Raw genomic sequence first — 26,951 nt, forward strand, 5'->3', positions numbered from 1 at the left:
CTAATTCATGTCTATTTAGATTTCAGACAAAAAAACAAACGTCACCTTAGTCTTATAACTTGATTTAGGGTTAGGTAAAACTGCACTAATTCTTAAAAAAATGGTTGAATTTGGTATTTTTCTTTTAAAAAAAATTGAGAATAAAAATCCCAACGGATTGGTTCTTGGTTCAAATTCTCAAAAACCGAATCGAATAAAAAAAAGTTAACATTTTTATATTAAAATGGTGTCCCGTAGTAGTATTTTATAGAACGTAATAAAATAAAAAATATTAGAATTTATTTAAAATATATATAAAAACATTCGAAGAACCAAAACCGAACCGAAAATCCCAGTTCTGATTTGGTTCTTATTCTGATTCGAGTCTTTATCAATTTCTTAAAAATTAAGGATCGAACAGACAGACCTGACCAATTGCCTACCGCCCAAAAATAAAAGCTTAGGCCGTGACAAGCATATATTAACACATTTTCGGGGCTCCTTTGCCCAACAAACACTTTAGTTCAGCTTGCTTGCTTGCTTACTTACTAACGTGTCTAGTTATATTAACTCAAAACTTATTATTTTTGTACCTGTGACTTAAATTACCACCTCCGTACCAGTTTGTGGTCACAAAAGCCAGAAATTACTCACATGGCATGACTCTTGCAAGAATCCGCAACATCTGGAGCAGCTATCATCATCTAGAATGGAGATCATTGCAATTAATGCACTTTTCCAGAGTGAAAACAGTTGATTGCCATAGCAATAATCAACAACGAACATGAAATGCAGAAAGGATGCGCGGTAGAATGCAGGCTTTGATATTGCATTGAAATGAAAAAGGCTTCATCCAACCACTCTGAACTGATACAACAAAATTTGTATCGTTTGGTTAATTTAGGTTGTCCAGCACATGTATTTTATTACATTTGCATAGTTCACTACTTACTAAACCAGTTCAGCTTATGTGCTAATCGAACATTGTATTCTCCTCTAAAATAGACGCCGCACTAAAATGGTGTGCATGCAAAATTTCATTCAAACCATAGGTTTATTTCACCAGCAGTAAGGAAAGCCAAAAAGAAAGCATGCAGAAACTCCAGCTCGACTAACCATGCATGTCAATGGAAATACAAATTTGCATACATGAAGAAGGAATCCACTTCTAAAATGGTTCTTAAACAAGAAGTGATGGTGGTAGTAAAACAATGTACCAGATACTATAGAGAATAATAAAATGATGCTGCTAATAACAGGGGAGGCAACAGACATGTAGATAATTCCCATAGGATGAATTGGAGGCAAGACAATGCATCATCCTCGGATATATCTGAACCTTTACCACTATTTTTATCCATCTTCAGTTTTCAACAGCAAAAAGATTCCCACAATCAATATGCATAGCTCAAAAAACCTAAAGCCTTCCATTAAGGCTTCCGGTTCACCGGTATTCACACATTATTCACACATAGCGTTAGTCGACTCCCTTCCAGCTCAAAGACTTCAGTTTCATTTCTGAGCCTAAACCTGCATCAGTGTATGCATTTGGACTAGTAGTAATTAGTTAAACTGACAAGATTTCTTGAGTTATATGAGAGGTCTTGGAACCAATTGTGCTCAGTTTATAGTCTAGGTGGGGTTAGTTTGTCAATAGCTTGTGCGGTCGCTCAAGATTTGCTCCTTTACTTTATGCATCTTCCAAAACTATATGTCTTTCTTTTTTCAGGAGAAAATGAAATGAAAAACAAGAACAAGGTAGAAATTTTGCTGTATGATACCAAGAAACGTGAAGGTGGTCAAATATATTTTTCTACCAGGGGGAGAAAAAGTGCCAACAGCAAAAGAATGGCAATGAACTTTGACTGAAAATACTTAGTAACTTCACAGAGGATTACAGGCAGTACAGTATAAATTCCAGCAAAACCTTCCAACCAAAATTTTCCATTGGAAGAAATGGCCCTCAGAAAATAACAAAAACAATAAAGCATATGCTGACAGAAGCATCTGGAACCGTCAACTTCACTACATTCTACAACTTATACGGCAATAGAAAGGAAGGTCTGAAGGCATCACAAAAACAAAGAGACCATCATTTGCACACGATACCAGCTTCGGCAGCCCGACGGGGCTTGTTTTTACGCCTACTCCCATTCTGTCGGAATCCAACAGACTTTTCTGTGTCATCGGTGCTTGATTTCAATTCAATGCCATTCTCATGTTTCTCAATGGCAATAACATCCTTGGCCTGGGTGCTCCTTTTACGCTTCCTTCCATTTGCTGAAGCAACCACAGTTTCTGTACCCTTGATAGAGATGGAGCCATTTGGATTATCACCATCTTCTTCTATCTTCTCAGCTTCTCTTTCCTCTTTCACATCATCCTTCAGCGGCTTTTGTAGCCTTCCTCTTCTCCTATATGCCGGAAGCTTTTCCTCTTCCCCACTTCCACTCCCAGTATCCTCCCGAGAAGTAACCACAATTGGCTTTTTCCCCTTCCCTCTACCTCTTCCCATACTTTAAAGTTTAAACACCCTCACAAAAAAAATTTCCGGCAACTTAAAATGATTACTGCAATGCAAAAACAGATAAACTTAGAGGCCAGAAACAACATTAAGTTAGAAAAAGAAATCCCATTAGGACAAAAGTACTACAACAGTTATAGTTGACAGGAAAACCAATGTGAACCATTATCCACAAACAGAAGAGATAAATGTGAGCCATATCATTCAAAAAAAAAAAATTTGAAAATATTTTCATACATTTATATCCTGTGAACCAAAAGCATTAGTTGTTCACTCTTATAAACACCAAAATGCATACAAATGAAGCACTTACATTCTATATTGAAAATAAACATAACTCAACATAGCTTTGAGCCCAGAAAAATGAGGTGGTCAACTACATGAATTATCTTTTGCCATTCTGCTCTTTTTAGGGAGCATTTCCCATGAAAGCATATCTAAATTTTCTTAACGTCTGCTTGGTTGCACGGTAAAAAGAAAGAAAATGCAAATTCTAATCTATGATTAAATAGAAGAGTGACATCAAACATGTAAGAAAGTTCTATATTGTTTGGACAAAGTTGAAGTTTTGTATCCCCTGTCCTAGTCAGAATTACATATTCAAATCATAGGTTCCTTCTTTCTCTTTTCATTCCAGTTCGGCGCAACCATATCAATAAAAGAGAACAAAGAAATGATCTTAAAATGCAAAAGCAAATCTTAACAGCCCACAAAAAATGATTCGAAAACCAAACAACAAAAATATTATTCCAAAACCAAACATGCAGACAACTTCATTCCATGAATCAAACAACAACTGATTCATGCTAGCTGCATCTGATCAGTTAAAAAACAAAATCAGTAACCTTCTGAAGCTTCCAATCAAAAACAAGATAAACTGGAAGTAAAGTTATTTCTTCAAGGTACCAAAAATCAAAGGCAGACATCTAACAGCAATTTTATATTCTCAGCAAACAAACAAACAAAACGCAATCACACTAAAAACAAAAGCAAAATAAACATAACTTTATATCATAAGTGAGAAAATGAGAAAAATGAAGTTGACCTCAAAGCATGTATCCATTTACAGCATCATTGATACAAAACCCATCTGTCAAAATCTAATAATAATCAAGAAACAAACTTTCTCTCCATAAAGCTAATGGGTTGTGATTTTATGAATGGTTTTTAACAGTGGAGTAAGAATGGTTGATGAAGTGGCTCAAACAAGGACCAAAATGAGAAATGAAGAGAACCCAGATCGGCAAATGATGCGATTTATAATATTTTCAGAAAAAAGATTGAAACTTGTTGAGATTACTCAATATCCATATAATGGAGCCATAGTTAAGTTTTCAGAACTCAACCAAAGGGCAGATGCAGAGAGAGACAACAACTGTAAAGAAAAGAAGTGTTAGAGGTGTTAAAATGATTTTACACCCTTTGTGTTTTCTCTGACAATTTATTTTTATTTTTTTTTGTTTTTAAATTTAGTACTTATTTATTAAGTGCCACAATTATTTTTTATTTAAAAACAATAATCTTAGAAGCACCAAGTTATATACACTATAATTTATATTTGTATTCTTAGTAATTTTTCTATTTTATAAGATAATTAAAAGATTTTAATTAGTTTAATTATGCACATAAGGAGCTGTGCTGTGAACCATTTATTATTACTATTATTTCTTCAATTTTGAAATTGAAGACCATTTATGACCATAATTACGAACGGGTTACGTCAGATGACGTTTCAAGGCCACGTGTACGTAAAGCTCAAGTAACAGTCATTGCTGATAAAGACTTTTCTCTATAGTGGCATACAGATTCTATGAACTCACTTTGACTGACAAATGCAATCTTATTTTCCACGCGGTTACCACGGGCGTGAGGCACTGTTCATCAGTCGAAGGCGCGTGTTTGATAAATGACACGTCCGGAGATGACCGTCACGAATGGGATTGGCCTTGGCTTCTCTGCATCGCTTGATTTAGCTAAAAGCACCGGCTTTTGAATGAATTATTCTTTACCATCTCGACAAGTTTTTGTTCAAGTTGAGAATTCTCAACCTCATTGAAACATATATGTTATAGTGCACAAATAATGAAATGAAAAGCCATACAAAAGGTCCATTTTCCATATAACCAGTCTCTATCATAATGTTCATCACTCAGTGCATTGCTAAATTTGTTACCATGTAAAAGCAACATTTGAGAGCTTTAAAATGAAGATGATGTCACATTCAATACAAAATTAATGTAAAAATGGGAGGCACAAATGTGGTGGTGAGAAATACTATAGGTTGATTTCAATTTCATGCAGCTTTTAATCCATGAGTGGATATTAAGCTTCTGTGGGGTCAAACTTTAGCTAAATCACAGTTATAAACTAATGGAATGCCCCAATGCAGATCTACTGATCATCTATAAGAGAACAACGACTGCAGCACGATTACCTGGTGATGATTCCACTTGAGCTTCATGCATAGGCAGCATAGCTTATGCTGCTTCAATAAAAGTGGCTTCAATCAACATTGCAACCATAAATAATAGTTGACGTACCCGTCAACTTATAGAATTATAGCAATTAATACCCTCGTACAATCTAGCTACAGACTACCATGGAAGAAGCCAGGAAAGCCTAAGTTATAGAAGGGTATCTATTAGTCAGAATTCTTCAAACTTTGCCAAACTTGATGGCCTCCAGGATGACGATTTACATATCTGGTAACAAATAATTTATCTGAGCATGTAATAATAGTACTCAAAGCCAACGTAGGTTCTACTAACTTTCTATCTTTAAGCCAATTGTACATCGATAACCTACACTTGACCGTCTTCATATTATACATAAGATACTGAGGGAACGGTTTTAAAGATGAGATAGGGTAGCCAAAATCATTTACAAAATAATCGATCTTTGTTTTGAGGACTTCCTTTTTCTGTTTGAGGATAAGAGGGGCTACTCTTACCATATCGCAAACATCCTTCCGTTCAAGGCCAGCTTCCACAATCAAATCAAATCTCTCCCGAAGATCCCTAGCTCTTGTTCGGAGATCCTTCAGTGCTGTTTCAAATTGCTTTGAGTTCTCTTCAAATCCCACTTCCAACAAGAACTCAGCCTTCAGCGTATCTGATTCTTCTTCTTTCAGTTGTAATCTTGGTAATGGCTTTAGTCTACACCCCATAACCCATTTCTTCATTTCTTGAGGGTCCTCCAGGATGATTGCACAAAGACGCTTTCTTCCAACTTTCAAGATCGTCAGTAAGCTGCTAGTTTTCTTCAAAGCACATGTACCCAGCAACACGGGATGAGTACGAACGATATTCCCAATTTCCTTTGCCTCCATCTCGATCTCATTTAGGAACACAACACATTGCCTCAAATTCGTAAAAAATTCCCCCAATTTGATTTGTGGGAACTGCTGAAACATCAAACATATCTCATTCATTGAGGTTCCAAATTTCAGTAGAAAACCAACCAGTGAAAGTGCCATATTCCCGGAGTCCTCGAATAGAATTTCGGGATGCTGCCTAATTAATATTCTTAACTGCTCCTCGCTGCAGCCAATCTTGCTACAAAAGCTTAAGAAACTAAACATTGTCCTCCAATTAAAAGTACTTTGCTCCGTCGAATGTTCCCCAATCCAACTAAATTCAATTCCCATACTCTTAAGTATCTCTAATACCTTTATAAACTCCAAATTTACATCCCCAACTAAAAACTTAGGATTACGGACAATAACTTTACGTACAAACGACTGGCTAAGCCCCAGTTTTTCAAAAGCTTGAAGCTTTGAACGCAAAACTCCAAAATCATATCGAAAAACTTCTGTTGCCTCTTTATAGATCATCCCTATCTTTTTTCGTGCAAAACCATAGTTACAAAGCACATGATAGTTCTCCAGCAACAAATCATCATCATTCAAAAATATCAAATCGCGAGGAAGAAGATGACTATATTCGCAAGGCTTCAATCCCAAACTCTCAAAGAAAGGCTCAAATTCGTTAACAGGATGGTACCGGAAAAACCTAGTGATTGCCCTTCCAATATTTTCCTCATTATCATTACCAACCTTATTCAAAATTTTTTCAAGAAAATAAGGTGAGTTTTTGCTCATATGTTCTGCATCCAGGAACTGTAAGTTCCTAGTCGAATGCAAATACTCCAACAAAGCAGCTTGTGCTTCTCTAGTAGCAATGGGCACTTTACTAACATCTCCACCACTACTAACATCACAATATGCATCATTGTCAGGTTTAACAATTTTTTTTGTTCTATAAAGTCTAGGGTTTTGAACAAAATAAAATGACCCAATTAGCCGAAATAGAGTTTCTGATGATCTAATGTGGTTTTGGAAACAATTTGAAGCAACCCATCTGAGGATATATGTAGTTCGAAGTTTCTGCAAATGGTTCATGACTGTAACTAAGCGTAGTGATTGATCAAGAATAACAAGAGAGGCTAAGTTTAAAGCTCAAATAGAATTGAATATGGAGTTTCTAAAAGAAAAATAATTTAAAAAAGAAATATTACCTTTGATATGGGTTTATTAGTCTCAAATATCTATGCTTTTGAGGGGCCTGCTCTTGTTTTGACAATTCGCCGCCATGTATGTGCTTGCTTTCACTAGTTATGTCTAGTTTGCGAAAGTGTGATGCCTCTCTCTCGGTGGCATTTTGGTAATTATGAATTAACTTGTTCTGTTTTTTAAAAAACAACAAATCCTCTAGCCCTTTTCTCTTTTATCTTTTCACCCCCTACTTTCTTTTTTATTTATAAATTTATGATAATTTTATTTTTTTCATTCTCTTTTCCTCTCCTCCATATTAAGATATTTTGTTCTTTTTTTCTCTGCTTAGATAATTAATCAATCATTAGTCAGCAACTCCTTTCAAATTAAAATATTATTAACTAATCAATTATCTCAATTATTTTTCACATAACAACCAAGATAAAATACAGCAATTTGATTTGAATATTTAGATGACAATTGTGAAGCCATGGCAATTGAATAAATTAAAATAACAAATCAAATTTATCAGTTATAAGTCATTGATGTCATATCCGTTTAAATCCATGGATAAAGTTTAAGTTTTTTATTTTTGAATAACTAATAACTTTGAAATTAAATTGTATTGTAGTTATTTTTTATTTAAAGTCTAGTATGCATATATTTTAAAGTGGTATGCATATATTTTAAAGGGGTGACCATAGTGTAAGGAAAGAAGATAAAATACATAATTTTTATAATTATTTATTTAATAGTTTTTTTAGTAATGTCATGCTAATTTGATTTTTTAGGCTAATTTATTAATTGAATTTTAATGTGATGTCATTACTTATCTCACTCCTTAAATTAAGAAAAAAAGTTATAGAGTTAGATATTGATGTTTATTTTTATGTCGAATCAAATGTTTTAACTTGAGACGGCCTACCCATTTTTTAATTGTTTAAATTATTTACAAATTTGAAATAATTTGGATTTATGTATCAGAATTTTGAAACATTTAATTTTTCTACAATTTAAGTATACAAAAGGATTGTAGCATTAATTACCAACATATAGCATCCTACGGTTGAATCTACTCTCTCATTAAATCTAATGGTGACGGTACAAGACCCATACGGGACAAAACTATGGTACTGTTCAACAGTTGCACCACAGTTTTGTCCCAAATTATATAAAGAAAGAAATCGATTAAAAACAGTTGTGTGGCTGGAAATTATATTAAAGGAAATAAATTTCCAATTTTTCATCTGGGAAAATTTCAAAAAGTACCTGAAATGTTTGAAATTTAACTTTTTTTCACCGTTTATGTTCAGAATATAGATCATATGGTTTATGAATTTAATACAGAATATATATGATAAGACTTTTTGTTTATAATTTCATCATATAATTGATATATCATATGGTTTAAGAAAGAGTACTGATATTTGAACTAAAGTCTAATAAAATATCGATAAAAAAAACTTAAAAGTTAAAATTACGTCTCTTTTTAGGTTGGTTTAATTATTTCTTTTAAAAATAAACCCAAACCAAAACAACGTCATTCTGGATGTGTTTTTGTTAACCTTTCGTCAAACATTGGTTTTCCAATCATTTTTCTTTAAAGAATGTGTATGTCATAGCTTTTTACAGTTACTGCATAAATAATATGCTGTAAGTTTCTTACCATTATAATTTTATCATATAGATGATATGTTATAAAAAATTTAAAAATATTTATGCGATGTTGTATTTTCTTGGTACATAGAAAGCATATATCGTATCAACTGATATAATCATTGAAATAAAATGAATTGTAGTTTAATTGTTGGGAAATTATCAGTCATATACTCTTAAATGACATCAGTATCAAACGTATTAGTGTATTACAACACTTTTCGCTTGTATCACTCGTATACCCTAAGTTGACAAAAGAGTTCTGGCATCCACCTTTCCGTTTACTACCGTTAAGAACTTAACAGAATTTGAGCAAAATGACTATTTTACCCTTTAAACTCAAAATGAGGTAAAAAATTAAATTTACCTTGAAAATTAATGTAAATTTTCAATACACAAATTTTTTTTATTTTGTTATTAACAATGCATTTTTTATTAAAAAATATGAATTATTAATGGTACATATTATTAACAATTATCCATAAAAAATATTCATCTTATACCATAAAAAATTATTACCAACATATTATTTACAATTATACATATTATACCATAAAAAATTCAAGTTTGAGCTTGGAGGAGTAGATCTTTAATAATTTAGGTTAAATTTTGGAGGAGTAAATTCGGTTGTAAAGTAGCTTTTTTTTAGCAATTATTAACAATTATCCGATAAATGGGATGAAATGTCATTTTTATCAAAATATATCATATGACATGTCGTTTTTGACTAGGTAACTGGGATGCCATGTCGTTTTTATCAAAATATATCATATGTCATGTCATTTGTTACTAAGTAAATGGGATGACATGTCGTTTTAAAAAAAAGACTAGATTACCCTTATGATGTCAACGCTCGCAAACGGTAGTTAACGGATTGGTGGACGGCAGAAGTGTTTTGTCAACTTATGATATACGAGTGATACACTTGAAAAGTGTTGTAGCACGTTTGATACTAGTGTCATTTAAGGGTATATGACTGATAATTTCCCTTAATTGTTTTACATTAGTAAGTATCAATAAATTTTATTTCATTTAATTATTTTACATTAGAAAGCATCAATAAATTGACATATATAAATTATAATTTTGATTAATAATACCATAACTACAAGGTATTTTATTAACGTAAAATTTATTTGAAATTGTTGTTTTAGGCGTAACTCATTTTGTTTGCACTAGACATAAAATTAAATTTGTAAAAATAATTAATTTCCAAGCTTTACATCCCTCAACTAAACGCAACCATAGGAAATTAATTCTTTTAATTAATTTATTTAAGGCATACTGAAGATCAAGGGAAAACTTTATGCTGACATGCAAATTTTTGTTTAATGAATATCCATTGTTCAGTTAATAAATTGCCCATATTATGCTGCATATATTAAATAATGCTTTGTAAAAATTTGATGTAGGAGGTAACAATCAAGAATCTTCAATAAGCATACGGTGATAGCTGGCATTTCAGAACCAAATTTGGTTCTTACAAGAAACTTATTTTGATTCCTATTATAATACATGGAGAGTGCTTAAACTCAATTTGAAAGTATGGTAGTTAAAGTGTTTGGTAAATACCCACTTGAATTCTCCAACAGCTACGGATTAAATCACAATACCTCAATCCCAAAGAACAATAGTCAAAGTATTCGGTTAACACCCACTTGAATTCTTCAATACCTCAATCCCAAAGTACGGTAGTCAAAGTATTCGGTAAACACTTACTTGAATTCTCCAACAGCTGCGGATTAAATCACAATACCTCAATCCCAAAACAAGTTGATGCCTTCTACTCTTCAGAATAAATTTGTTTCTTAAAGGTTTGCCAGACTTCAGGTCCTTTAGGATGACGATTTACAAACTGCTGCATAAAAGTTTTGTTCGAGTAAGCAATTAAAGTACTAGAGGCCAGCCTACCTTCTATCCATCCCTCATCTTTAAGCCAATTATACATCAAGAACCGAAGCTTGATCCTTTCTTCAGTATAGTTAAAATATGATGGAAATGACACTAGAAACGATAAGGATTACCTAGATAATCACAAGAAAATCAATCTTCGATTTGATGACATCCTTTTTCATATTAAGAATCTGTGTGATACTCTAATCATTTCGCAAACATCTTTTCGATCCAAACCAGCATTCACGAGACAATCGAATCTCTCCTGGAGCTCGGCTCCTCTTCCACGAAAATGCTTGAGTGCTTTTGCCATTTCATTTGAGTTCTCAATGTATCCCACATCCAGCAAGAACTTAGTCCTCAGCAGTTGTGATCTTTCTTTCTCTGCTGGTAGTCGCCCAACTCTTGAACCCAGAGCCAATTTCTTCAATTCAAGTGGATTCTCCTGAATGTATTCACAAAGTCGCTTTTTCCCAACATTCAAGTATGCAAGAATGGTATTTGTTTTCTTCAAAGTACATGAACCGACCAACAAGAAGTGACATCGGAGGATCTTCCCAATCTCATCAACCTTCATCTTAATCTCAAACAGGAACAAAAGGCACTGGTTCAAATTCAAGAGAAATTTCCGAACTTCAATTCGCGGGAACTGCAGAAATATCGAACATAACTCATTCCTCGTAGAGCCAAACTTTAATAGCAGCCCAATCATTGTAAGTGCAATAGAACCTGAACCCTCGAAAAGAAGTCCTGGGTGCTGCCTAATTAATCCTCCTAACTGCTCGTCACTGCAACCAAGATTGCGAAATAATCTTAAAAATCTAAGCATCATACTCCAATTAAAAGTTTCTTGTTCTAATAAATGTTCCTCGATCCAACATGATTCAATTTCCATACTCTTCAATATCTCTAATACCTCAACAAACTCCGTATTAACATCACCAATCAAAAGATAAGGACTACAAACAATAACCTTGCTGATAAAAGACTGGCTAAGCCCCAGCATTTCATAAGCATGAAGCTTTGATTGAAAAACTCCAACATCAAATTGAAAAACTTCCCTCGCCTCCTTTAAAATCTTCCCTATCTTATTTCGCACAACACCATAATTACACAACACATGATAGTTTTCAAGCAATAATTCATCATCACTCAAAAACATCAAATTAAGCGGAAGAAATGGACTATACTCACAGGGTTTTAATCCCAGACTCTCAAAGAAAGGCTCAAACTCATTAATAGGATGATACCGCAGAAACCGAGCAATCAACCGTTGAACATCCAACTGATTTTCAAACCTCTCTATGAGCTTTTCAACAAAATGTGGCGAGTTTTTGCTCATATGCTCAGCATCCATAAAGGGTAAATTCCTAGTCAAATGCAAATATTCTAACATTGCAGCTTGTGCTTCTTTTCTAACAAAAGGACTTTTGCTAACATTTTCATTACTAAATGGTAAACTTTTACTAAACAGCCTAGGTGTTTGGGCAAAGTAAAATGAACCAGTTGGCAAAAATGCAATTTTTAATGATTTTTTGGGATTTTCAACAAAATTTGAAGAAACCCGTCCGAGAATAGATGCTATTCTACGCTTCTGCAAATCAATCATGAATCTTTCGATGAGATATGAAACCCTAACAAAACAACAAAGCCGTAGCTCAATGGATACGAATAAAATTGCAATGTTTGATTGCCTATCTTACCTTGGAGCTTCTTCGGGATTTGAAGTTTTAGCAGAAGTGGTTTTGATGATTCAGAGGCTGCTCATGTTATGATTCCCGGATGGATTTTGAACGATGAGGCTTCACGTTCGTACCGGGAGTCACAGGGTTTATACTTTACTGGGGCTTTAATTTACTAAAGAAGACGATTATTAGTTTTTTTTTTTTTTTAAAGTACTAATATTTTATGCAACCAAATAATAATAATAATAATAACTAACTTAATGGAAACAGAAAATAAGTTGCGGTAATGAAGAAAAAAAATCTTATAAATTGACATCATTAAATATTGTTTTTGACTTTGATATTTATTATTAAACTCATAAGATTCTTTTATTGAGAGGTTAATTTACATGGCTAAATTTGTGTTAAGATTTTATGTCAAAATTTGAGACTTTATAAAAAATAAGATCAAATAGCGAACCCAGATGCCACATATCCCAATTTTGTATGTAATTGTTGTCATATAGTAATATACTAACATCAATTTTTTTCCTGTAACTATTAATATATGGTTTAAATTCAAAATAGGAATTGTTTATATGAATTCTAGCATTTCTTTTAGTTAACCATCTCGTTATCCAAATCAAAGAATAAGTCTATGAAGAAAAGGAACAAAGGGCCTCTCAAAAGAAGAAAAAGGACAAAGAGGGAAAAATTTAAAACGCTTTAGAAGGCCAAAACAAAAAGATAATTGAACATTATTTTTTTTTTTTTGAAGTGGAGGATAGCAAATTCTTGCCAAGTAACTACGAGCCCCATCTTCTCTACCAATATCAATTTCAGAACAGACACTCCTAAATAATATTATCAAATACAACAATTCTATTACTCTAAGCTAAAAATTACAGAGGAGACTACTAAAAAAGGCCAACAATAACATCTTCTAGTCTACATCAAAACTTCAGCTCCTTTGTCACCGAAAAGGGCTTGTGAGTTTTGATCCATGCTTTCAGTAAACTGTTTCCAAATCCACGGCTCCATATCTTGAACTGCAAAAACCAGAGGATAAGATTGCAGATGAGAAAGAAAACAAGGTGTTATTAGAAAAAGAAACAAGAAGGAAACAGAGGTAAAACTTGCATATTACCATATTCAAATGGGGTCTAGGTTAATGTTTGTAAAATGGGTATCCACCCATTCCTACAGGAGCAGTTGCTGGATGTCCAATGGGACCAATAGGGTCTTTCTTTAAGGGAATCGGTGGATAAGAAATTGGAGGTTGCGTAGGATACGGCACAGGTGCTGTATTAGGACTTGTGTAAGAAGAAGTGGGATATGGTGGTACGTTTTGTGGGTATGAGTAGCCAACAGGGGGAGTGTTAGCATGTGCTTTTCCAGCCTGTGGATATCCGGCTCCCAAAGGTAAAGGCACTGGAACCACAGCTGCGGGTAATTGTGTTTGCGGTGGCTTGCCCTTGTGGGTATCAGCAAGCTTCACAATGATAGTCCTTCCCTACAAAAAAACCCAAAAAAAAAAAATCACACACTGGATTCACGCAGTTGGATCATGTCCTTACAAGCAATTAATACTGAATAAAAAATCACACAGTTGGATCATGTATTTACAAGCAATTAATACTGAATATTAAGTCCTAATACAGAATCAGAATGATCTTCAGAAAAAATTTCCATCCCCTTATGAACAAATTTCTCCCATGTTTAAATTTCGGGTTACAGAAGAACAAAGGGTTATCACTGAATTTAGGTTTATATATGCAACAATGGAACTGCAGACTCCATTGCTTGGTGTTAAAACCAGAATACTCTACAAGTGCCAAATATTAAGCAGACAGTTTCTTACCAAAAGGTCATGTTTCAAGCACGATATACTGAATATCAGGCATTTGAGTACACTTACCCCAAGAGTCTTGTGTGGATCATCTACGGCTTTCTTTGCTGCCTCGACTGTTTTGTATGTAACAAAGCCAAATCCACTACATGAAACGGAAAAAGAACAATGATGCTTGACATACAAGCGAAAGCATTTCTAAGTATAGAAAGACAAATAAGCCAATTGAAGAAGCATTTCCCAAAAAACAGACAAGAGAGTCAGGGACAACAATAGTATTATACCGTGATTCATTTGTGTCCTTGTCATATGCAACTGAACCTTCCTCAATCTCACCATGTCTTCCAAAGAAGTTCAGCAGCACCTCAGTTGTTACTTCTGGTGACAGGCCCCCAATGTAGAGCTTCCTCTGTGCTAAATCAGGCACAGCACTCACCCCACTTAATCCCTCACAAGCTAAATTACAGACAGCCAACCGACCCTGAAAATAAATTAAGAAATAAGAGTTTGCATGAAACTAGTGATCAACAAAAGTGAAGTCACAAATGTCTAATGAGATATACGGTGGTTTACATTCTAATAATTGCAAAAACAATAAAAATTAAAAATTAAATACAGCTGACAAAAAGGTCATACAAAAAAGCCCCATTCGTCCTATGTGTTACCTAGAATACCAACCGAATTAACTGACAACCAACTAAATAAATCCGCATAGACAAGTGATAATGTGTGGTTCGATTTTGCTATCAAAGGAGAGTCTGTTAGCAAATGCATAAGAAGTGAAACAGTGCTTACGTCAATCAACTTGCTAGGTGCTCTTAGCGCACTCTGGGTTGACTCCATGTGCTTGTATGTTATGAAACCATAGCCACGTGATTTTCCTGTTGCTTTGTCATAGATCACAGCTCCTTCTTCTATTTCACCATGCACTCGAAATGCCTATGAGAGAACACACCCTTGAAACTTTCAGACAAAAGAAGCAGAATTGAAAATCTCTGAGAAATCCTTAAGAAAAGTAATGAAAGGAAGACGTCAACTTATCAAGACAAAATAATCAGTTTATTTCTTATAATTTGAGTTACCCAAAACATCTACCACTGGACACAAAGCACAATGGGCAATCATCAATCAGCAAATACACTCACAGCACACAAGGTTTCCGAAGTGGTATTCCAAGCTAAGCCACGAACAAAAAGCTTTCGATGAACTGGATCTGCACTGGCGACACTTTTTATTTCTTCTGCAATTGAAGGATATTGGGACCCTCTTTATGCGTCAACATGCAAACAAACAAACAAACAAACACACACGCACAGAGTCAATCACACCCGCACACAATTTTGCACGACACACGTATAGCACCACACACTCACTTAACACAAGCATAAGAAAGAATCCAACAAACCCTAAAATTTTCTTGTACTTAAATAGAAAAGTAACCTAATAGTAATTTTCAATTTTGTACATCTAAAGGCCATTTGCTTTCAAGCTCCGCAGTGTATACTTCAACAAAATTGTTAAACTCAATCAAAATCCTCAATTAACAAACAACAAGTTAATTAATAAAAATAAAAAAAGCTCAATAGAACTCTAAATTAGAAACCTTTGCCTCTTAACTAACTAAACCCAGTAGTCAAAATCAATTCAGTCTTTAAAAAATAAAGTAAAATAACACGTGGGCATAAATAAAAATTTCCAAACAAAATGATTGGAAAAGGAAAAGGGAACGTACAGTCTAGAGAGGAGATCGACGAGCTGGGACTTGGAAAGAGGGTCGAGTAAAGAACGCAGGTGATCTTGTGATGACGATGAAGATGAATTAAAATCTTGGCCGTTGATTAAAATATTATCATCCTCCATCTTCCTCTTCTTCACATCCTCCATTCGCTTGGGAGTGAGAGTCTCTGTGTGTGCGCGCGACGCTAATGATTGAGTAGTTAGACTTTGTGGCTGTCACGAGCTCTAACAGGCGTGCGATTGGTTACGTTTTTCTATTTTCAATTTATTCGATTATTTTGAAGTTAGGGAGTAGGCTGTTCGTGTTTCCAAACAGTCATTTTAGGTTTTTTTTTTTTTGAAAGAGTTCCATTTTAGGTTTAAAATGTTTATTTTCTTTGAAATTGGCTTTTATCATATAGTTCCCTAAGATTTTGTTCGTTTACTAATGAGATAATAGTTTTTCGCATGTTATTAAATAAGTCTCTGCATTAGCTTTTAGCCTTTTACCATTGAAATCCGGGTTTCTACGTTCCACAGTTCGAGGTCAACGCATTAATATATATTCAAAATTTAGTAAGGATAAATTTATCTCAACTGATGTAATTATATAGTAGATGATGAATAATTATTAATTTTTATCACTTTTGACACAAATTTTCTCTTTACAAGTTTTGAAGGCAATATTTTTATACTTTAGCTTTTATAATTTTTCAACGTTAACATTGTTTACCTATGATAATTTTTTCTGTTAAGATAGGATCTTGCGGATCCCATCTTATTTGAGACATATTTTTATATCTTAAATTAAAGTGGGACAGGAGAAGAATAAAAAATAAGTTTTGCCTTTATTTGTGGGATATGAGAAGGATCTAGCTTCAATTTTTAATTTTTTTATAATTTTAACTTAAGTAACATTCAAAGTTGAAACCTAAAGGCTAAAATTAAATAATAAAAGTAATATAATTAGAAAATTAAGTGTCAGCCAAAAGCCATAATTAAAATTAATAATTTATAGAATAGTAACCCTTCTAAACTCAGCCACTTTCTCAAATTAACACTACACCATTACTTTTGGAAGTTTTTATTAATTTTCGCTTTATGCTTGTGGCTTTGGAAGTTAGATTGATTTTGTTTAGAGTTGAAACCTTGAACTTTTGATTTTTCTATTGCCATAAGTTTGGTTTATTATTATATTATTAAATTACTAAATATTTTAACATGACTAAAGTTAGTTATTGTTCAAATCTATAGCTTTTGAGACCTAGGTCTTAATATTAATGTGCAATGGAAGTAAATAGGTAATTAAAAAATGTTAGTATAAAATTGTATTCGAACATGCACGTAATCAAAACAAAACTATTATTTAATTATTCTATTTTGTATGTTTTCAAGATTTTTGTTATATTGAATTATGATGATCCTTAAAAAAAAATATCAAAATCTATTTATTTACATTTTACACTATTCAAGAATGACGAGATATTCAATTGGACAGGAGTAGGACAAATTTTTATACCAAAAAAAATAAATGGAGGGGAATGGACATTCTTTTGTCTTACTTGCATATATGAGACATGATTAGGATTAATAAATCTCGTACCATCCCGTCCCATTAACAACCCTATGTGTGGGCCCTCAAGTGTCTTCTTTTATTAATTATGCTTCTTCTCCTTTTTTTAAATTATTAAAATTCTTTCTTTAATTATTAAAATTCTTTTGTATCATTGAGGTTTTGTTGGGGAAAGAAAAAAATTAAATTATTACTACAATCATTTTTGTTTTTCTTGTGATTATGTTGTCAATAAACTACAATTAATCCTTTTCTAACACCATCTCTGTCGACATAATTATAATCGTAAAGCTCAAATTATTTCTGGTTTGATTTTAATTGCTTCTCTAACATCATCTTCACCTGCTTCCCTTGATCCTCAATCAGCTTTTGTAAATTCATTTGCATCTGTAGCAAGAAAGTAATAAATTAAACGTGAGGTGAATCAAATTAATCATTTTCATGAAGATGATAATCATTGTTAATTGTTCCACAAAATAACCCATTTTTTTTTAGTATTAGTATTTTACAGGTCAATTAATGGCATTAACAGAAAAGTAGTAAATTATTTTGTAAAAATACAATAATAAATTGGACACTATTATTTTACAATTTTTAAAGTAGTAAGACGATTTTAACTCTTTTTTCTTTTTTGAAAAAAATAATCGTACGAAAAAGTTAAAAGTTTATAATAGAAATTAAAGTTCTATAGAAGTACATGCCTCTAATTGATCATGAAGATGCTTCTCGAGTTCTAGCTGCAATTGAAGTGCCTCTCTTATTTGCATGCTCCTGCATAAAATTAATTCAAGCACATAATTTCCGGAATTGTTATGAACAATATCAAGAATGTAGAAGGAAATTAATCAAGAAGAGTTTGCGTACATTTTCATGTAAAGCTGAGGTATATCATTGATACAAACTGTTTTCTCGGGAAATCCTGCAATTTTTTTTTTTTTAATTAACAGATATTCAAATTAAATAGAAATATATTTTTTAAACAAGAATTGATTAATTACCTTGTAAAGACTGGTCTGATATGAGCTTCTCGGATCGATATTTCTGACAAGCAGCAAGAGAGAAATAAAACAAGAAATATCAGATCTCATGTTGAGATAAATCACAATTAAAATTTCATGAAGTAAAAAGAAAAAAAAAAAACAGCAATATCAGTTTTTTAATTAATTAATAGAAACCTGCAAATGACTTTTTACTTGTAGGATACTCAATTCTTTCGATTTCATCAGTTTCAGTATCGCCTTTGGTGTTGCCTCTAGGATTAATCAATTCACAAACAATGATCATCAAAAATTAAAATAAGTAAGTACATAAAATCATTAGCTAGATCCTATATAAATTATTGATCATATCAATTTACTCACTCTCAGAACCTCCAAGGCGATTAACACACTCGACAAAATGTTCATGCAGATCCTTAGTCCACGTAATTCTTTTTTTATTCGACAAAATGTGTCGATAAGAATCAGAAATCAACCCACAAGACTGCTTTTCTTCTGAAGAAAAAATGCTCATATTCTATAGTGATGCAAAAAAAAAAAAAGGTTATATACACAAGTCAAAATTCAGAAAAGAAAATAATCGATTGATGTAATAATTACATATATTTTATAATGTAAGGTAACACAGGAACTTACTTTAGTATTTTGGCTGCTCTCAGAAGGAGTGGGAATGCTGCTAATTTTTCTGGGAAATTTTCTGTTGTGGTTGCTCGATAATACCAATGATTCCAAAGTGTCTAGCTCAGACAACTTCTCGGAAAAATTATCCCCGGAAAATTGATTTGATGGTGGTAATGAAGCTTCTATAACTTCATTATTTTTGTGTTGATTTTGATGAAATCCAAAGAAACATTGATCTGTTAGATAAAAAGCAGAAGCCAGTTCTTGTAAATGATAACTGGAAATGATGCTTGATGGCATTTTACCAGGCTCCAGGTTTTGCTTTTCTTGTGATTGTGCTTCCATGGATAGTATTTATTGTCGGAGTGCAAATGCCCATCCTTCAAGAAGTGTTTGTAACTTAACTCTGATATATTTGGGAAGAATATTGGTTACTGGTTCTGAAATCGATTTCTTGAACTTGATCTTGCTAATCAATCTTTGATTACTCACTAAAGCAATTAATTACTTACCACATTAGTCGAATGTGCCATTGACTGACTGTGAAGATGGGAACTCACACCCTTTTTGTAAGAATTAAATAACTAATGAAGTCTCGATTGGCCAGAAGGAAAATGCCAAATTTAGACAACAATCATCGTCTAGTAATTGACTATACTTCTTGGCTTTATATTCCCCCGACTAATTTAAAATCTTATTCAAAATTTTAATTTGGCCAATCAATCAAAGTCGCCCTCTTTTTCTTTCTTCTAATTATGACCTCGCTTTATTTGAGGAATGTCGTCATGCCCATAGTTGCATGCCACTTTATACAAAGACCTGCCTGTTAGTAAACAATTTTCTTCTCTTTTTTTTAATAGAAAACAAAAAAAAAATAAATAGAATTCTAAAAACTATTTAAATACATTTTCAGATTGTAATTAATTTCATGGCATGTCTCATCACACATACGGAGATTCCTCTAGTACGATTGTTAGGTATTGAGTTGTGTCCCGCATTGGTTAGTAAATGAGAGATACTTTGGTTTATAAGGTGGTAGGTCACTCTACCTAAAAGGTTAGTCTTTTGGGTTGGATACCTATAAATCTTATGCGAAGTCCTCCCAACAAGTGGTATCAGAGCTAGACCCCAGTAGCGGGAATGTGGTGGTGGAACAACTCAGGTGTGTCGGACGAAAGGACCGGAGTCCGACAGTGGTTTCGTCCGAAGGGGGATTATTGAGTTGTGTCCCACATTGACTAGTAAATGGGAGATACTTAGGTTTATAAGGTGGTAAATCACTCTACCTAAAATACTACTCTTTTAAATTGGATACCTAGAGATCTTATGCAAAGTGCCCCGACATTAGGCATGCTTGCAGTACACTTTCACGCATGCTTCTTGAACAGTTTCAGAAGTTGAAAACAAAAATGACAATAAAGTGGTGACATACATCCTTATCAAATGATTAATGGACGGCATCAAATTGACATGGCAACCGATGACGACATTGTTTCAACATCAATTGTAGTGCTTCATCCTAAAGAGTTCTTGGTGTTTAATCTAACGGATCAGAATTTTCTCATAATTTAAATCTGTCCTGAGTAAAAATTTATGAATGATATAAAATAATAAGGATGTTGTAATTTTTTTCATTTTCTTTTAGTCGACATGTTACTTGTACTTATTGTCAAGTTTATTATTCTTATTGTAAGTATTAATTAATTGAACTGGTTAGTATATCTTTTATGATAGTACAAGATGTATGGTTCAAAGGAGAGACTTCTCTAAGCAAGCATTTATATTCAAGCAGTCTATATCTCCTATGTGAGCTAGAATATATAATAATAAAATTAATTACAGTCCTGTGTTGACTGTGTTGACTTTGTAGACATTTGCACATTTGGAGGAAAAAAGAAAAATCCTAAAGGTGCTATCTAGCTGCAAATAAGTTTCTTTACTTTTGTCCTCGTTATCTTCTTCTTCCTCCTCTTATTTGTATACATAAAAATGTTGTATTTATTGTATTGATAATGAAACCATCACATGTCATTTCTAAAATACAAAACCTTGTAGGGATAACTGTAATCATTAAAAATCTATTAAGAAATAATGATATAATATAGTTGTAGTGTCATTTATTGGTATTCGAGTATTTTGAAATTTTATTGTAATCTTTCAAAAAAAAAAAGATAAAAATTTTAGATAAGAGAATGAGAAACCTCACCAATTAAACGTCAGTTTTTACTCTCTATTATTACTCAAACTACGCAAAACTTCTTCATGGTCAGTTAAGTTGCATTCTTGGTAAAACAATTTTTTGGCTATGTCACTGGCTAGAACCCCATATCTTCAATTGTATATTGAAAATTATCAAATTAATTTGCTTTAACGAGCTAACTTAGCTAGGAAATGAAGTGGAAAGTTCCTGAATTTTCTGAAACATCAACAGTTTCTATGCTAAATATTGGATCAGCTTCTGGTGAACTATCCAAGTTTTGAGTCTTCAGATGATTTTTATTTTGCCTTGTGTTGTTGATCAAACAACTCTTTGAGCTTCCTCCCTTACTCTTCAGTTCTCAACTGTAATTGTCCTCTGAACCTGACCAGGAAAAATAATTGGAATCAAATTAAGTACCTATAAGTGTACAATACTCAATAGTATGCTTTTACGGTCAGGGCTTCAATACAATTGATGTGTGGATGATCGCCCCTCCAATGTAAGGTTCTGTTGCAAGTCTCAAGTTTTTTTCGTTATGGATCGCAACTTAACTTGAAATTATGATCTTTACTTTTAATCTTGATAACAATCTTAAATACGACCAGCCTACCACGTCATTTATACACGAATCATATAAAAAATTTCCAACAATAACAAAATTAAAGTTGATGCAAACACCTCTAATTGCTCATAATGGATATGCCGTTGGACATCTAATTGGAGTTGGTAATGCCTCTTTGATTTAATTTGCAGAGCTTCAAATAACTTATTTTCTCTGATTTTCCTGGAACAAGAAACCGTATTCATGTCTAATTAATGTTAGATAATACTAACAGGCATTGATTTTATCGGAGATGAGTACCCTGAATCAGTTTTTTTTTCTGATATGACATAAGAATTTCATTAGTATCTTGAAGTTCCATGCTTCTCTGCCTAGCCTTGTTTGCAATTTGGATAGCAGAGTCTGGTGAAGCTAGCCAGCTAATTTAATTAATTTGATTCAACAAGAGTCCTTAGCTTCTTGTGTGCATTCTCAGAGAGACAAGGCAAGAACAGTCCGAAGATTAAAACTGATTCTTGGAAACTCAAATGGGAGGCATGAAAAGCCGGCTAGATAATTGTTTTATGAAGTAAAAAAAACATTTTAACAGATTTAAACACAAGCCACTTGGTCAAAACTAGGTCTAGATGGTTACCGCTTGTCCTGAAAACTTAAACTAGTAGATAGAGGCTCAACTATTTCGTATATGACAAAGAGTCTCTCACATTGCTCTCATTTTATAGGTAGCATCCATAGTTGTTGTTGTCTGGTCTTGACAATTTGAATTGTGCCCTTGATTCCAACAACTGAGGCACTTCTCATCTTATCCTCCCATGATGACCTTCATAATCATGTCCACAAATAGTATGTCTGCTTGGAACTAACAAATGGAATGTATGTATACTTTTATTTATTTATTTATGTATTCATCCAATAAAATAATGTCTTATGACTGAAATATTAAAACAATCAATCGTAGTTAATTCAATGCATATTTTTGTGCAATTTTTCTTAAATAGATTCATTACATTTAGTGTACTGAAGACTTTTCCGATTAAACGACAATCAAATTTGCGCAACCTATCTCTCTGATTTTTGATAAAAAATTTCTTTTTCACGTCATCCCTATAACCAATCAATAAAAATACTACTACATATATAATCACATTATACTATCTATCTTGCTGCTGGTTCTGATATACAACAAGAGATGTATGATGATGATGACTTTTCCTCCAAGAAACTGAAAAATATTTCTTAAAATTAACCAAACATTAAGAGAAGATACAATGATCATGGTATTCAACTCTGTTTCTCTACCTACTCATCGTCTGATGAAAACATGAAATCAAAATTTGAAACCTACTTTACACAGACCAAGCAGCAAAAATCAAAACTGTCGCACTGTATCTGTTACAAGATGATAGAGCTTGAATTAATCCGTACTAGATTCAATAATGTAGATCTAAATTTTATACACAAACCATTGTATGATTTATTAACAAGTAAAATATATATTTACTTCTTTGTAATTATTTACTTCTTCTTTGTAATCACTTCTTCTGTGTGTAGAATCATAATGTAAATACTTCACTCTGTAACAGTAAGCAGCTATTTTTGATTCATTGGCACGAACTGTAACAATCTTTGCTTCAACCCCAAGTCTTCTCGTATAAAATTTTCAAACGATTTCAGCTTCAGTTAAATGAAACTAACTTATCTTTTATGTGAAATGGGAGTTTCCCGAATTCTCTGAAGTTGAAAATTCGATCCCTTCAAAATTAAATGGGGGGTCATCTTCTGGTACTTTTTCCAAATTTTGAGGCTTCGAGTGATCCTTACTTGCTTTTTGTTGTTGATCAAACAACATCTGGAGATGCTTCCCTTGCTCTTCAATTCTCAACTGTAATTTTCTCTGAATCTGACCCCAAAAAGAATATCAATCAAATTTACTCTGCCATTCAAGAATAACATTGAATTGCATGGAGGAAACAAAGATTACATTTTTGGACCATGGCTATTAAGGGAATGTTTGGCATTGAGGATTTTCATAGAAATTATATTAAACAAAACTTCTGGAATGTACCTCTAGTTGTTCATGGAGTCGCCTTTGGACATCTAATTGAAGTTGTAATGCCTCTTTGATTTGCAGAGTGCTGCCATAGACGGAAGTTACGAGTTGTTAGAAGGACTTCTAAAAAATTATTTCTGCAAAATTCCAAAGTATAATGAATTTACGCTTTGACATCGATTTGAGGCAAATCATTCAAGCTATTTCTTTTCTCTAATTTTCCTGCAAAAAGAAACAGAGTTCCTATCAGAATTTTGACCCTAAAAAGAAAAAAAAAATCAATTTCAACAAAACCAGTGCAGATTTAAATTCAATATACCTTCAGGAAATTCTGGGACGTACTTGGCCATTCGATATTTCTGCAAATGACTTTTCACATGAAAAATTGTCAATCCTTCAGAATCCATCAGCTTCAATATTGCCTTCGGCGTCGCCTCTGCAATTAATCAACCAATTCAAAAAAAAAGTGGAAAAACAAATAATTAAAAAATTTTGTTCCTTCAACTGACAAAATTCAATAAATATCAACACTTACTGTCTGCTCCCCCTAGTCGATTCACACATTCGACAAATTTTTCATGAAGATCCTGAGTCCATCTAATTCGAGTTTTGTTCGTGATCACAGGTCCAGTTGAAAAAGAACTACTCGAAGAAAATCTTGGAGATTGCTTCTCTTGATGTGAAGCGTAGCCCTGTTGTGAAAGTGAAGTTAATCCATAACCATCATTAGAGACCTGAAGGTAGAAAAAAAAAAAAACAAAAACTACCCACAATCAAAAACAAATTCTGAATGAAAAAAAGAAAAAAAAATGAATGAAAAGTTTCCAGGGAGGGAAACTACTTACTCTATGATCTTGATGTTCATCAAATGGACCTGAATATTGTTTTCCAAGGGGATTGATACACGAAGCTTCAGGGGATTTGTAAAAGTTCCAGGGAATTTCTAGAGGGACAGCTTGTTCAGCTGATAAAACAGAAAAAATTTCTCCAGGGGACTGATACGAATGAAACTGTTGTGAAGAATCACAAGTCCTGGAAAATTGTGAGGAGTTGTTACCAGCAGCTTGGGAATCATACTGACAAAACCCCATGTATCTTTCAGTTGCGTAAAAAGCTGAAGCTGGAGACTCAAACCGGCTCAAGATTGTGCTCGGAGATCGAGCATGATCAAGATTTTGATGCTGCTGGGTGGTTGTTCTCATCATCCAGGGCTGCTGCTGCTGGATATCGCCGAAATATTGGGATGGTGGCCCGAAATCCAAATGCTTTTTTTGAAATGTTTCCTGAAAATTAAGCTTTTGAGTATTCATTTCCGGAAGGTACTACAAAAATTTATGAACAAGAACTTCTTGCTAGCCTGCTATGCATTCAGTTTTTAAATGGTAGAATCAAAATTATTCGAGCCCTAATTTGTTAAAAGAGAAGGAACCGCGCAACAAACACGGAAAATCTGAAAAGAGGAAGATGCAGATTGAATGGATAAATAATGAACAGACATGTCGTTGAATTCAAACTTATGGGTTAAAATTCTCTCTTATATTCCATAAATCTTCTGGGGTAAGACTTCATGTGTGTGTGTGTACATATATATATATATATATATATATATTGGAAAAATGAACATTGATCTAATTGACAAAACCAAAGACCAAAACCTCAAAATTTTTATATATACATATAACATATATTAGAAAAAAGGATTTTTAACATAATTTTGTCCTTTTTATGTTTTCAATTTCCAGAAATAAAATAAAAATGAAATGGAGAACCAAGAAAGAAGAAAATCTTTTAGTGTGGTTACAGAAGATACGATATTCGTCAGTGCGACAGGCTTTATCTTGGAGGCAAATTTGGAGAATATTGCTATTCGCATAGTGGGCTAATAATTTTAGGGAGAGAAAAAAAAAACACACACACACACACACAATATTATGTTATCCCTATAAGGGATCTGAATAATAAGAAATAACAATATTATTATTTTTTCCCAATAAAAAGAAATAGAAAATCTTCGCCTCCCCTACAATATTGCATCTTTTAAAGTGGGCACCCGGAATGAATTTAGATTCAATATTAAACTTAGTTTTGTTGATTTTTTTATAATCTTTTGTCACTTGTGCACTAAATCTAAATCTAAATTTGAAATGAATTATCAGAAAAAGGTTTTATTATTTTTATTTATTTAGGTATCATTTTTTTATAAAGCAGTGGACTTGCAACTATAAGATTCTGAAACGTGTTAAAAAAACTTTGTATAGAAATGCGAAAATTAAACCAATTGGTAAGGAATAATAATTTTAATAAATTAAGAGAATTGGAGAGCCAAAGAAAAGGAATCCAGTAGGATTTCCATTAACTAATTTTTTTTTTAAAAAAGTATAAATTAAATTAAACCAAAATAGCCTATAATTCTTTTAAATTGTTTTAGTTCTATGATCATATGCTTTTGTTAAATTATATATAATCATCCCCAGAATATCAACATATGCATTTTCCATTTCCCCTCTTTTTTTATTATAATGGTTTGTTTATTAAATTAAATTAAGATTTGTATGTGCTGAAACAAAAATTAAGATTTATACTAACGCGCGGGGTACGTGAACGTATTAAAGATAAATTATTAACCCACACATGCCAAATATTTTATATAAAAGTAATTTAGACAGATAAATCCAACTCAAAATTGACAGCAACCAAAAAAAAAAAAAAAAAAAACTTCCAAAGAATCATTACTTTTTTAAAATAAATTATGATTATCTGGCATTTGGATTTTGCATCATTAATTAGCTTCATTAACAAGGCGATTTAGTCACAGTTGGAGCATTGGAATCACAGAACTGCACATCTCTCCTTCCTGGATTAGGATGATTGAAAGTTTAAATTGAGTAAACTTTTTTTTTTTTAATTACATGAGACTATTATTCAAGACTACAACTCATATTACGTGAGATTACAACTCATATTTATAAATAAGATTATTACTGTGATTAGTTTACACATCAATCTTATGAAGCACCGTCCAGATTTTAACTTTCTTTAATATTCGAGAGATGTCTATTTCACTCACATGATTATTTTTTGGACTAGTTTACACATCAATTCTTATGAAGTACCGTCCAGATTTTAACATTCTCTAATATTCGAGGAACGTCTATTTCACTCACATTTCGAAAG

At 32.9% G+C, this 26,951-nt stretch overlaps 5 protein-coding genes across 10 annotated transcripts; all 5 read right to left on the minus strand.

Annotated features, from left to right (window-relative positions):
- Positions 1 to 1,819: 1,819 nt before the first annotated feature.
- On the minus strand, positions 1,820 to 7,174 carry LOC18037905 (transcription termination factor MTEF18, mitochondrial). Of its 6 annotated transcripts, none has more exons than XM_024181543.1 (2): positions 7,019 to 7,163; positions 1,820 to 2,549 (listed from the first exon to the last, which is right to left on the minus strand). In XM_024181543.1, the coding sequence occupies exon 2, from the start codon at positions 2,492 to 2,494 to the stop codon at positions 2,072 to 2,074; it is 423 nt and encodes a 140-aa protein (XP_024037311.1). In that variant the 5' UTR covers positions 2,495 to 2,549; positions 7,019 to 7,163; the 3' UTR covers positions 1,820 to 2,071. The 6 variants fall into 6 exon arrangements, 4 of the variants coding, with proteins under 4 accessions (XP_024037311.1, XP_024037310.1, XP_006429839.1 ...); XM_024181542.1 differs by having other exon boundaries at positions 4,938 to 7,163; XM_006429776.2 differs by lacking the exon at positions 7,019 to 7,163 and adding an exon at positions 3,549 to 3,895.
- A 2,897-nt stretch (positions 7,175 to 10,071) lies between these two features.
- LOC112097184 (transcription termination factor MTEF18, mitochondrial-like) lies at positions 10,072 to 12,234 on the minus strand. The gene has a single exon (XM_024181544.1). It carries the CDS (start codon positions 12,151 to 12,153, stop codon positions 10,723 to 10,725), a length of 1,431 nt encoding a protein of 476 aa, XP_024037312.1. The 5' UTR covers positions 12,154 to 12,234; the 3' UTR covers positions 10,072 to 10,722.
- Positions 12,235 to 12,921: 687 nt separating this feature from the next.
- Positions 12,922 to 16,047, minus strand: LOC18038636 (UBP1-associated protein 2C). The gene is made up of 7 exons (XM_024181545.1): positions 15,790 to 16,047; positions 15,203 to 15,323; positions 14,853 to 14,996; positions 14,342 to 14,538; positions 14,127 to 14,202; positions 13,356 to 13,721; positions 12,922 to 13,257 (listed from the first exon to the last, which is right to left on the minus strand). Exons 1-6 carry the CDS (start codon positions 15,939 to 15,941, stop codon positions 13,377 to 13,379), a joined length of 1,035 nt encoding a protein of 344 aa, XP_024037313.1. The 5' UTR covers positions 15,942 to 16,047; the 3' UTR covers positions 12,922 to 13,257; positions 13,356 to 13,376.
- A 1,976-nt stretch (positions 16,048 to 18,023) lies between these two features.
- LOC18038637 (protein PHR1-LIKE 1) lies at positions 18,024 to 19,346 on the minus strand. The gene is made up of 5 exons (XM_024182610.1): positions 19,271 to 19,346; positions 18,981 to 19,153; positions 18,345 to 18,387; positions 18,211 to 18,265; positions 18,024 to 18,117 (listed from the first exon to the last, which is right to left on the minus strand). Exons 1-5 carry the CDS (start codon positions 19,308 to 19,310, stop codon positions 18,024 to 18,026), a joined length of 405 nt encoding a protein of 134 aa, XP_024038378.1. The 5' UTR covers positions 19,311 to 19,346.
- Positions 19,347 to 23,339: 3,993 nt separating this feature from the next.
- Positions 23,340 to 25,191, minus strand: LOC18039634 (myb family transcription factor PHL5). Its single transcript, XM_006429782.2, has 6 exons — positions 24,623 to 25,191; positions 24,313 to 24,511; positions 24,097 to 24,213; positions 23,945 to 23,999; positions 23,793 to 23,862; positions 23,340 to 23,627 (listed from the first exon to the last, which is right to left on the minus strand). The coding sequence occupies exons 1-6, from the start codon at positions 25,085 to 25,087 to the stop codon at positions 23,430 to 23,432; spliced, it is 1,104 nt and encodes a 367-aa protein (XP_006429845.1). The 5' UTR covers positions 25,088 to 25,191; the 3' UTR covers positions 23,340 to 23,429.
- Between the last annotated feature and the right edge of the window lie 1,760 nt (positions 25,192 to 26,951).

The sequence above is a fragment of the Citrus clementina genome, unplaced genomic scaffold (assembly GCF_000493195.1).
Source record: "Citrus clementina cultivar Clemenules unplaced genomic scaffold, Citrus_clementina_v1.0 scaffold_6, whole genome shotgun sequence".
NCBI classification, from domain to species: Eukaryota; Viridiplantae; Streptophyta; class Magnoliopsida; order Sapindales; family Rutaceae; genus Citrus; species Citrus x clementina.

Coding starts and splice junctions, on each gene's coding strand:
- LOC18037905 (XM_024181541.1), bottom strand. CDS start 6,602: ATGAGCAAAAACTCACCTTATTTTCTTGAAAAAATTTTGAATAAGGTT.
- LOC112097184 (XM_024181544.1), bottom strand. CDS start 12,153: ATGATTGATTTGCAGAAGCGTAGAATAGCATCTATTCTCGGACGGGTT.
- LOC18038636 (XM_024181545.1), bottom strand. CDS start 15,941: ATGGAGGATGTGAAGAAGAGGAAGATGGAGGATGATAATATTTTAATC. Junction 14,539..14,852: donor CACCTAGCAAGTTGATTGAC/GTAAGCACTGTT, acceptor ATTTATTTTCAG/GGTCGGTTGGCTGTCTGTAA. Junction 14,203..14,341: donor AAGGACACAAATGAATCACG/GTATAATACTAT, acceptor CGTTTCATGTAG/TGGATTTGGCTTTGTTACAT.
- LOC18038637 (XM_024182610.1), bottom strand. CDS start 19,310: ATGGAAGCACAATCACAAGAAAAGCAAAACCTGGAGCCTG. Junction 19,154..19,270: donor AAAGCAAAACCTGGAGCCTG/GTAAAATGCCAT, acceptor AAAATAATGAAG/TTATAGAAGCTTCATTACCA. Junction 18,266..18,344: donor ATCAGACCAGTCTTTACAAG/GTAATTAATCAA, acceptor AAAAAATTGCAG/GATTTCCCGAGAAAACAGTT.
- LOC18039634 (XM_006429782.2), bottom strand. CDS start 25,087: ATGAATACTCAAAAGCTTAATTTTCAGGAAACATTTCAAAAAAAGCAT. Junction 24,512..24,622: donor ATGAACATCAAGATCATAGA/GTAAGTAGTTTC, acceptor TTCTACCTTCAG/GTCTCTAATGATGGTTATGG. Junction 23,628..23,792: donor GACTCCATGAACAACTAGAG/GTACATTCCAGA, acceptor TTTTGGGGTCAG/ATTCAGAGAAAATTACAGTT.